This window comes from Apium graveolens, unplaced genomic scaffold (assembly GCF_009905375.1).
Source record: "Apium graveolens cultivar Ventura unplaced genomic scaffold, ASM990537v1 ctg6790, whole genome shotgun sequence".
NCBI classification, from domain to species: domain Eukaryota; kingdom Viridiplantae; phylum Streptophyta; class Magnoliopsida; order Apiales; family Apiaceae; genus Apium; species Apium graveolens.
Genome location: NW_027419786.1, coordinates 37580 through 49308, shown reverse-complemented (window position 1 = coordinate 49308; position 11729 = coordinate 37580). Strand labels below are relative to the sequence as shown.

Sequence of the window (11729 nt, the reverse complement as noted above, 5' to 3'; positions counted from 1 at the left end):
TGGAAATAGAAAATGCACATACTTTCCTATATATCTCTACTTCTGCCATTATTCACTCATGATCCAAAGAGCAACTTCAGCGCGCCCGACTAATTTTTTATATTATTGAGCCCACAATTAATCCACGCAAGCAAAATATGGTCACAAAAAATAACTAAGTGACCAATTTCTTCCAACCCTCCCTCCTAACCTTTCTTTTTTTAATATTACTTTTTACATCTTATAGGTCCCATGTTCATTTACATGCCAAAATAAACGTAAATATATCATTTATTTTACATGGTATTCGTGCAATGCAGTTGGGTTGTGGCCACCAACTAGTGCATTTCCCTGTTTCTTTATTCTCCTCTGGTGCTAATAGAGAGGCCAGGTCCGGATTGCTCTGGATCATCCCTTTAGTCATCATTGTGACTCTTTATGTCTACTACTATCAGAATTCTAACTACTGTTGCAGGTAAGTCTTTGTTACTTTATCCTATCTGCTAGGTAAATCACAGCCTCTTTACGATAAAATAAAGGTAATTTTGTGTATATATGCATTTTTCTGAGAGAATGAAAGAGTTTTGTGCACCAGGTACTCCCCTTTATCAGAGTTATAACTTCTCCGTAATACTCTGTACTGTACAATCATCGAGTAATTCTTAGAATAATGGAGAAACTGAATGAAGAACATATAACCATGTATTGTTTATTGCATAACATTGTAAATATGAACAGATTGAATATACTAATGTTGTACAATTTTGAAGAACACATTCAAAATGTGGGTATCGGTAAGGAAACATATATTGAAGAACATATTCAGGAGAAACCTTTGGTGGATGGCGAAGAACATATTCAGGAACATGGCGAGGCTCTCAAGGTTGTTGATGTTGAGGATAATCAAATGTTGGTTGAGGATGTGTGTCTGGAACCTAATAATGAGGAGGTGTTGGAGGTTAAAGGATGCACAGAGTGGGAATTAGCAATTGGCTCCCCGACAAATATCGTTGCTTATGCAACAGTCGATACTAAGTGTCAGGTTCTTCATGGGAAACAACTGGAAAAAGAAAATGTACGGGTCTCAATCACTCGTGTACTCCAAGGATCTGAAAAGATTCCCTTACCAATCCAAGATGAGATCGTGACGGTAGAACAAGCTGTGGGAACATATATTGCATGGCCGAGAAACCTCATAATGGAAGTGAAGACAAGCGCCGCTGCAGTGAAAGGAAGTCCAAAGGTTAAATTTTCTCTATATATATATGCAAGTATATTTTTAAACTTAGTAATCTAATTTTTACAATATCGGGTCTATATTTTGCGATATTGTTTCTCATGTTTAGGTTGAATAATTGTTTGGTTCAGTTTTTTATATAATAATTTTTTCCCCTTATTTCAGTGTTGATTTTGTGGTGGTTGTCACATATTTATTTTGTTAAAATGTTGGAAATAGGTTTGATAATTAAATTAATAATGATGCAATTTTTAATTTGTTACGTATTAATGAATTAAATCTGTTTATATTATAATTCTTTTGAAACTTATGTTGTTTTTTAAAAGTAAAGAATAAAAACATAATTTAGATTTTCAATTACTTAACATGTCAACTTTCTTTAACTTTGCATTCTCTATTTTCTTTTTATATTTTCAATTCAGGGAGGCAAGAAAACTACTGGGAAAAAATGGAAGAAGGTAAAAGATTGTGTCCCGGAACCAGAGTATGTATTGGACATGTGTGCGAATTATCCCCCTGTTTTGAAACGTCTGTAGCTTTGGGCAAAAAATGCCCTAGCTGATGGACAAGTAAACTCTTTTTATCTATGCCAAGAAGCTTTTGGAGTAACCGCTAAGAAGGCGCTGTTTTTATCGGATGTGCACGCTTTGTGCTCTGGGGTGAGATATCAGGGTCCACCATTTGTATTTTTATCAAGTAAGCATTTTTCTAAAGTTTTGTTGCCTTTATGAATACTTATTGAGTTTTTTTTTGAATTTTTCATAATCTGTATCTCCAATTTTTAACAGTTTATTGCAAGAGAATTTGAAAAAGCGCAAGATGGTTGACATGATAACGTTTGTTGATCCTGGGATGATAGGCGCACTTGGTTGTGGTAGTCCAGGAGAGAGGTCAAAATCCTTATCTATCAGATTCAGGAACGCTAAACCAGGACAAATTTTCCTGCTACCATATAATGCTGTGTTAGTACATGTTATAATAAATAATATATTCCTTACTTAAAGATTGTTTTTTGTATATCATCATCTCTGTATGTTATTGTAAATTTTATTGTTCATAAATTATCAGGAATCATTGGACGCTCACTGCTGTAAATCCAGATTCACAAACTGTTTATCACATGTACCCATTGAAGCGCAGGATTGCAACTGAAGAATGGACAGAAGTGATTGACAAGTGAGTACAATATTAAAATTTTATTTCAACTACAATCACTTTAATAATTAAATACAAATATGACTTACAATTGATCTATATTATATTTTCGTAGTGCCATCAAACTCTACCAGGAAAAAGCAAAGAAGTTCTTAAAGAAGAAAATATCTTGGGAGAATCTGGGGGTAAATATAGTATATTTTATCAATTTCTCTATTCTACAAGAATAGTGTAGCTAGACATATATAAAGTTTTTAATGTTCTCCAGGGGGTACCTGTCCAAACTGGGAGCAAAGATTGTGGTTTGTTTATAATGGGTTACATGAAAGAGATTTGTGCCGATATGGAATTAAAATTTCATGAGAAGGTAATGTTATAGTTATCTTTCTTTTTTCTATATCCAAGTGTATTGTGGTAAATAAATGTGATTTTTACATCCATGTTTCAGTGGTTACGCAGAAGCAACCTAAGTTATGGCATGAAAGAACTGAAAGAGATAAAGACTGAATGGGCAAAGTACTTCATGAAGAAGCATGCCACTTGAACTTGCATACAGTGCTGCTGGGTATTTTGAGTTGTGAACATATTTTGTGTTGAAATTTGGGAGTTCTAGTCATGGTAGTTAACTCTATTTAAACGTTGTTTCTAATTACTGGCGTTTTTGTGGATATGTTCACCTGAAAATATTTTGCTTTCTACTTGAATGGTCTTGTTTTGTTTAAGATAAAACTTGGTTATAAGTTAGTTCTTGGTTGCAATGGTTAAATATTGGTTTAGTGGATTCATGTAATGGAGGGTTGGTTGATTGTTGGTGTAATAGAAGGATTGATGGTTGATTGTTGGTGTAATGGTGACAATTTGCTTGTAATCTGAATGATAGTTTGGGTTTTAATTTTTATGGCATGTTCATTTTATAATGTTGTTGTGTTTAATTTTAATTTGAAAAACCATTGTTTGAGGAGCTTTTAGCCAATAAAGTTATACAATAACCATATTATATTGTGTCTCACACAACACTTATAAAGACCAAGCTCATCATGTTTTATAACATATAACAATGCTATTTAAAACTAAACATTGTTAAAAGAAGATTCACACAATAAAAAACCATTGTCTGAACAAAACTAACTATTATCCATTGTCCAACAATGCTATTAAGAATAAAAAGAATTATGCCTTGAAGACCACACAACACTTTCTACATTAAAATATAAGTGCAAAACATAATCATACAATACCAAGTGATAAAAAAATGTTGTATAAAGCAATTCCAACAATACAAATTTAAAATAAAGGGGTTGTCTGTATGGTTGTAAGACAACAAAATTTTATCTTTTGAAAATTGTGTGTTAAGGTAGAGGACAATAAATAATAAGGGTTGTGTGTTATGTTCTACTCCTAAACTTTTAGTAAGAACATACACAACGTTTTCAAGAGAACTTGTCTAAGTATACTTGTTACAACAGAATATATAGAAAATACTTGTTTGTTATGGTTGTAATACAACGGTGGTTATCGTTTGAATTGTGTGTTAAGGTAGAGGACAATATATATATCTGAATAAGGGTTGTGTGTTATGTTCTATTCTAAAACTCTTAGTGACCACATACACAACCTTTTTAACATTACTTATCTAATAAATCTTTTTACAACAGAATTTATGGAAAGACGTTGTTTGTTCTGGTTGTAATACAACGGGGACTCATAGTTGGTCGTTGTCTTCGATGACTCACACAACTGTTTCTAATAGTTGTCTGATCTATGTAAGAGACGGCGGCTCAATAGACAACGGGTTTTCAGGGAATCAGATAACGGGTTAAAACACTTGTCTGAGCCAGTTTTCCTTGTAGTGACATCTATGGTTATAGTTTGAAGTCAAAGTGCAAGTATGCTTAAATATTCATGGGTTGACAGTATTAGGACTTCTAGTAAAAATGGTAGGCTACAGATAAAACCAGAGACGTGCATATATATGAAAGATTGTAAGTCCATGATTAACCAACTTTTTCTTCCATTTTAACACTTTTATTTGTGCTAACACTCTTAATACTCTTATTTGTGCTTTCTCCATTATCAACCGACTTTCCCTTCCATTTTAAATCATTCTTCCTTCAATAACTGCACTCTATCTCTTCATCTTTTCCATCATGGACCGATTTCTCATATGATCTCGATTCATCCACAATCTCATCATGATCAGTTACATTTCCGCAAGTCTCATCTTCAGATCCTTTACTATCATCTTCAATAGAGGAATCAGACAATTTCTTATCCGCTACCAAATCTTTGAACTTGATCTCCTCTATGTGACTGTTAAATTTATAAAGATTAAAAAAAACTCTGAGTTTAGATTTAGATGTACTTTTTTAGAAAAAACTCTGGTATTATGTAGGCAACTTCTTACTAAATTTACTATAACTTTAGCTTTTTTTCCTATCTATTATAATCATCATGATTATACATATAAAGGTCTTAATTGTGGATGTGCTTAGGTAAAAGTCGAAACAATTAGTATTTCTTGGTTCATCACAGGAAAAAATTGATAGCAACCTACGTAGACGGATATTAAGTTGATATAAAGCTATCTGAATTCTCTTTACTTTATGTTATATCCATATTTTTAGTCATGACATGATATGGTCAGAAGACGGACGACAAGGAAGGCGATAGACGTGACGGGAAGAGTAAGAAGGCGTTCGGGATATCAACAAACGCAATGAAAATCACCAAAAAAACTAGAACACTATATCAATCTATAGTCCGAATTCGATGGAGTAACAGCGGGGCAATATAACAAGAATGGCAACCATATTGGAAAGTGGGAGAAAAGAGTAGGAAGTTAGAAAAAAAGAGGGGAACAAACTAGAAGATAAGGAAGCCAATTTGAAGAATAAGGGGGATAACCAATACATGGGTGGATATGAAGCATGCATCAATGAAATACAACACACAAATACAACTCACAGACTTCGTCGAAGAAGTACATCCTGCAAGCTCCAAGAATACACTAACCTAGCATGAACCCTACAAACACGAGAGTAACATTGATCATAGCAAGAGAAACAAACAATGTATCATGTGAAATCCATTGTAATCATTATAAATCATTTAGTGGATCGAATTTAGGTTGAATAATGAATCTCACCCACGATTTTTTCCCATTTACGGGTTTTCCGCCTCACCAATTCTTTGCGTTGCTTTACTCTTTTTAGTTAAATTGTTCCTAATCTAATAACATCTCTGAAACAAAATAATCAACCAACCTTAACATTAGACCTACATATTTTGGTAAAAACAATTGGCGTCGTCTATGGGAATCTTGTTAAGGATCCGGTTGGTTCACTATGATGGCAGGTGACGATATTGAAGAACATGTTACAAATCAAGGGGCTGAGACTGAGAGCAACAACAAAGAAATGGAAGCAACGTTGAAAAAACTACTAGATGAGATGGAGAAGATACGCTCTGAATATGAGACGTTGAAGAAAGAGTTAACCACGGCCAAATTACGAACCAAGACAGCAACAAAGAAGACGATCCCAAGTGTTGTTAGACGTTTGGACATTGATATTGTTGAGGAACAGGATCAACACGAAGGGCCAACGAAGGGTACTGAGGATGTGATTGAGATAGAGGATATAGAGAACATACCAAATAATGGTGATAACATAAAAAGACAATGTGATGAGCAACGTTATGATGATCCTGAGCATCGAGAAGGGGATAATGATAGAAAGAGATCACGCGATAGCAGTAGAAGGTCTCGAAACCAAATTACAGAGGAATTCAAATTTTTTTTACATGAAGTGAGGGACTTAATTGAAAGAATCGTTGGTATTCCAAAGCCATTAGAGAAGGAGACTCCTATAAGCTATGTTGATTCACCTTTTCATGAAAACATCGCTTTGGTAGAGATACCGAAACGCTTTACGGTGCTGTAAATGAGGCCATATGACGGTACTAATGATCTATTGGAACACTTCACACAATATAAGCAACGAATGTTTACGGTACCTATCACACGTGACTTAAAAGAAGCTTGTATGTGCAAGGGATTTAGTTCTACATTGTCAGGACCATCCTTATAATGGTTCGTGAATCTTCCACACAAGAGTATTAAGACATTTGCCAACCTAGAAGACGCATTGAACATGCAATTTTCTAGTACACTACAAGAAATCTTACATTTACCTACCAGTAATTTAGCTACAATTATGTAATAGTAGATAAAGACTAATTTTCATTTAAAATTATATAATTATAACCGTTTTTGGTAGCTAAATGTCGACGTAATGGAAGTTGTTATGCACTTTAAGCTATGGACCCACATCCATGCTGAGGTGTTTGTATTGCTTTAAAGTTTGAGCCGCGGTCAATATTCCTCCATGTTAAATTAATTTTCTCCTTCAAGTGCAAGTCATTGCGTTGCTTACCTGTAAGTTAAAACTGTTATTTAGCAAAAAAACGTTAAAATTGTTAGTATAGAAATAAAATTAAATCAATATACTACTCAATTATAATAATTGTTATGCGTATAATTGGAGAGCAATTCAACATATCCGGAAATGGATCACAAGTTTGTTATTAAATAACACGTGATACTTTGTCATTCCTCAAACTCATATGTATGCATTAAGGGTCCAATTCTCGAATCCGTTAAATCCAATTATTAAAAAAATATACTACGAGACTCTCAAGTTCGAATTTTGTTAAAAACCAATATTTTTATAGTTATTTATATGAAACTACAAATAAGTTTTCAAGTTGTAATCCAACCGACAACAAATACTTACATTATCATTTATAGATTTACAAATTAGATTGATGGTTTAAATTTGTCAATCATAAACTATTATACAACATTTTAAGAAAAATTATCAAAAATATAATTTTTCTAATTTTTTCGTTTTACAAATTTACTATATTATGAAAATTATTTACAAAAACACGGTGGAAATAAAGTCTAACTATACATGCAACTAGCTAGATATAGTTTTTTGGTTGGGTTCGAGGTTAATATTCATTACATTCTACGTTATATATAATTGTAAGGAGTTGTAAAAATTGTCGAATTTGCATTTATTTGCATCTAACTAATTGCAGAAAAATCGTATCTTTTCAAAAGAAATTTGAAAATTCAACATTTTAAAAATTAAAATTAAAAAATATCTTTTTTTTGCAATTTTTTTAAAAACCAATAGTATTTTGAGAAATTACCAAAAATACTATTTTTTTCTAAATTTGTTTGTAATTTTACGATCTTTTAACAAAAATGCAAAAATACAGTTTGTAACTGAAAGCAACCGCGTATGCAATTTCTCCGAAGAAGTGCCGAAAAATACTTTTAATTGAAATTGTGGTTGCGTCGAGTTGCATTTGAGCTTATATCGGGTTGCAATGTGTTGCAAAATCGTATTTTTGTAAAAAAATTGAAAAATCGTATTTTTGCAAAACAAAAATTAAAAAATTGTATTTTTGTAAAAATCTCTAATATATTTACAAAATAAATTTTGAATTTTGAATTTTCAAAAAAAAAATCTTTTTATAAGCAGTACATAGCCCAATAATTGTTAGAGTACAAATTAAAGAAATGTGTGAACAGTAAAAGGAATTAGCGAGCAAACATCGATAAATAATTAATGATTTTTTTAAAATTAGCGCCTAAAATTCCCCCATAAATTTAAAATTTTTTCAAACTGTATAATGATACAACAAACCACTACATACACGTAATCTATATCGGAAAGTACAAAACTAACCAGTAGCGTAATACTATCCGTTCTTTACCTGCAAGACCTCCCCTCACCATAACTTGCCATAGTATCATCCATATAGATTTAATAAAGTTTTGAATAGTTCTATCTTTAAGTACTTCTTTTCACAATTGATACCATACTTAAACACATATCAACGACTCTTTTAACGAATGTGGCAAGGATCAATATTTCGTATAAAACTTATTTTATGTCCAATTTTTAGTCTGCCGTGGGTTGACTATACGGTGGTCCATTATTGAAATAGAGGGTAAAGGTAGTTGTCTAATTATCTTTTTATTGAACACCTTTATAGTTTTAATATTTTACTAGATGCTTTACGGACACCTTTCTCATGTATTTATTGAACTGTGTATCATTTGTTTGATGCATTACCTATCTATGAACCATACTTAATCTTTGTAAAACACGAGCACGTGCTTAATTCTTTTAACACTCGCATAGAACTATACATTCATTGCACTTTTCTTGTTCAATTTATTTCAGGAAAAGGTGAGAATTGATCAAAAGTTGTGATCGATATGCGAAGAATTATCATATAAGTTCAAGTTCCACGTGCATTTGGGAGTCGAAGTGGACGAAAAATTGCTGGAAAGATGGTTATAGTCAAGAACTACATGCTCCCGTTGTTGCGGTTCTTTCCGACTTTAACACCGACGTTTAAGAAAATAAACAAATGTTTTGTACTTGGTATTGTGTTCCCTTACCTGTTAGACATTGTGGCAGCTAAAAGCAGCGGTCAATAAACATCTTAGCTATGCAATAAATGCCCGCGGTGAACAATTTATACAAAGCAGCTTCTGATAGCTTAATTTTCTGAGGCGCTTCTTTCAAATTTCTGTGTATCTTATACATTTTTTAATTTTCGAATTGTATGAACTGACATGAAACATAATTTTTTGAATGTATTTTTAATTTGGTATTATGTTTTATTCATTTTATAAAAATGTTGTTTGTTGAAGGGATTAATTTGTTATGGATCAAAATTCTAATATTAACAAATCATTTAAAAAAATTAGAATATTATTATATTATGATAATATTAAGAATTAAATTTAATATTATCTTTAATTATATAGAAGACGCAATCAACATGCAATTTGCTAGTACACTACGAGAAATCTTACATTTACCTACTAGTAATTTAGCTACAATTATGTAAGAGTAGATAAAGACTAACTTTAATTTACCATTATATAATTGTAACCGTTTTTGGTAGCTAAATATAGATTAGATGGAAGTTGTTATACACTTTAACCTTTGGACCCACGTACATGCTGAGGTGTTTCTATTGCTTTAAAGTTTGAGCCGCGGTCAATATTCCTCCATGCTAAATTAATTATATACTTCAAGTGCAAGTTAATGCGTTGCATACTTGTAAGATTTATTTCTTTCTAAATATCAATTATTTTTAATTATATAGTTTCTATTATATCCACTGCGCTCGTAACTCAGATAACGTATATGTGTAATATAACTTATTTTATTCTTCCAAAAAAAAATAGAGAAATACTTTTTATAATTTTATTATAGACTAGAAGATAATAAAATTGAGATATTTGAAAATAAATTACGAAAGTGCATCAAACTAAAAACTATATCATCAAACTAGTGAAAGTTAATTTTTTCAGAATTTGAAATACAATTACACATTATACGACATAAGTTGGTTCTTCCATTTTTTATTATGAATTTATTATTTAGTATAAAAAATGGGAATTTATCAAAAAAAAATTGAAAAATTATTTGCCATTTTACCAATTTTTTTACAGAAAAATGCTATATATTCTGAAAATATGTGTAAAAATACGATGTTGTATAAGAAGTTGCATTTAGTCTAAATTATGGTATCATCGTAAAATTTGAATAGTTTTTAAAAAACCCAAAAATATAATATTTGAAAAATATGAGTATTTTTAGATAACTATTTCAAATAGTGTGATTTATGAATTATTACCATGATGCAAACAGAGGAGTAGATTTTGGGTACGGAACTACCTAAAACCTTTCTTGTGAGCTACGAATAAGAGTATTTTCCCGCTTATCTATAAGTATCAGTTATCTCTCCTCGACAGTTTCTGTTCAAGTTTGACTTTGCACATTATTAAATCCTACTGATTCTAATTATAACCAGTTTTGTGGGGAGTCTGCCACTCGAAATAATTTATGTTAACACGATTAAAAAGTTAAAATTGTTATTTAGCAAAAAAAACCTTAAAATTGTTAGTATAGAAATAAAGTTAAATCAATATAATACTCAAGTATAATAATTGTGATGTGTATAATTGGACAGCAATTCTACATATCCGTAAATGGATCAAAAGTTCGTTCCTAAATAACACGTGATACTTTGTAATTACACAAACTCATATGTATGCATTAAGGGTCCATTTAATTTAAGTTTTATCAAAAATACAAATAAGTTTTCAGGTTGTAATCCAACCAATAACAAATATTTACATTATCATTTATAGATTTATAAATTAGATTGATGGTTTAAATATGTCAATCATAAACTATTTTACAACATTTTAAGAAAAATTATCAAAAAAATAAGATTTCTAATTTTTTCGTTTTACAAATTTACTATATTATGAAAATATTTACGAAAATATGGTGCAAGTATGCTTAAATATTCATGGGTTGACACTATTAGGACTTCTAGTAAAAATGGTAGGCTATAAATAAGACCAGAGACGTGCATATATATGAAAGATTGCGAGTCCATGATTAACCAACTTTTTCTTCCATTTTAACACTTTTATTTGTGCTTAACACTCTTAACACTCTTATTTGTGCTTTCTCCATTATCAACCAACTTTGCCTTCCATTTTAAATCATTCTTCCTTCAATAACCGCACTCTATATCATCATCTTTTCCATGATGGACCGATTTCTCATATGATCTCGATTCATCCACAATCTCATCATGATGAGATTCATTTCCGCAAGTCTCATCTTCATATCCTTTACGATCATCTTCACTAGAGGAATCAGACAATTCCTTATCTTCTACCAAATCTTTGAACTTGATCTCCTCTATGTGACAGTTAAATTTATAAAGATTAAAAAATAACTCTGAGTTTAGATTTAGATGTACTTTTTTAGAAAATTGATAAATATAAAGGCCTTAATTGTGGATGTGCTTAAGTAAAAGTCGAAACAATTAGTATTCTTGGTTCCTCGCTGGAAAAAATTGATAGCAACCTATGTAGACAGATATTAAGTTGATATAAAGCTATCTGGATTCTCTTTAGTTTCTGTTATATCCATATTTTTAGTCATGACATGATATGGTCAGAAGACGGATGACAAGGAACGCGATAGACGAGACAGGATGAGTAAGAAAGCGTTCGGGATACCAACAAATGCAATGAAAATTACCAGAAAGACCAGAAGACTATGTCAATCTATAGTCCGAATTCGATGGAGTAACAGTCGGGCAATATAAAAAGAATGGCAACCATATTGGAAAGTGGGAGAAAAGAGTAGGAAGTTAGAGAAAAAGAGAGGAACAAACTAGAAGATAAGGAAACCAATTTGAGGAATAAGGGGGATAATGAGTACATGAGTGGATATAAAGC

At 31.5% G+C, this 11729-nt stretch overlaps 1 protein-coding gene across 2 annotated transcripts; it reads left to right on the top strand.

Annotated features, from left to right (window-relative positions):
* The first annotated feature begins 330 nt into the window (after positions 1–330).
* Positions 331–3207, top strand: LOC141703582 (uncharacterized). Of its 2 annotated transcripts, none has more exons than XM_074507054.1 (7): positions 331–1222; positions 1639–1912; positions 2005–2178; positions 2285–2392; positions 2487–2556; positions 2640–2738; positions 2820–3207. In XM_074507054.1, the coding sequence occupies exons 3-7, from the start codon at positions 2036–2038 to the stop codon at positions 2913–2915; spliced, it is 516 nt and encodes a 171-aa protein (XP_074363155.1). In that variant the 5' UTR covers positions 331–1222; positions 1639–1912; positions 2005–2035; the 3' UTR covers positions 2916–3207. Both variants share the same exon structure in this region; 1 of them encodes a protein (XP_074363155.1).
* The last annotated feature ends 8522 nt before the right edge of the window (positions 3208–11729 follow it).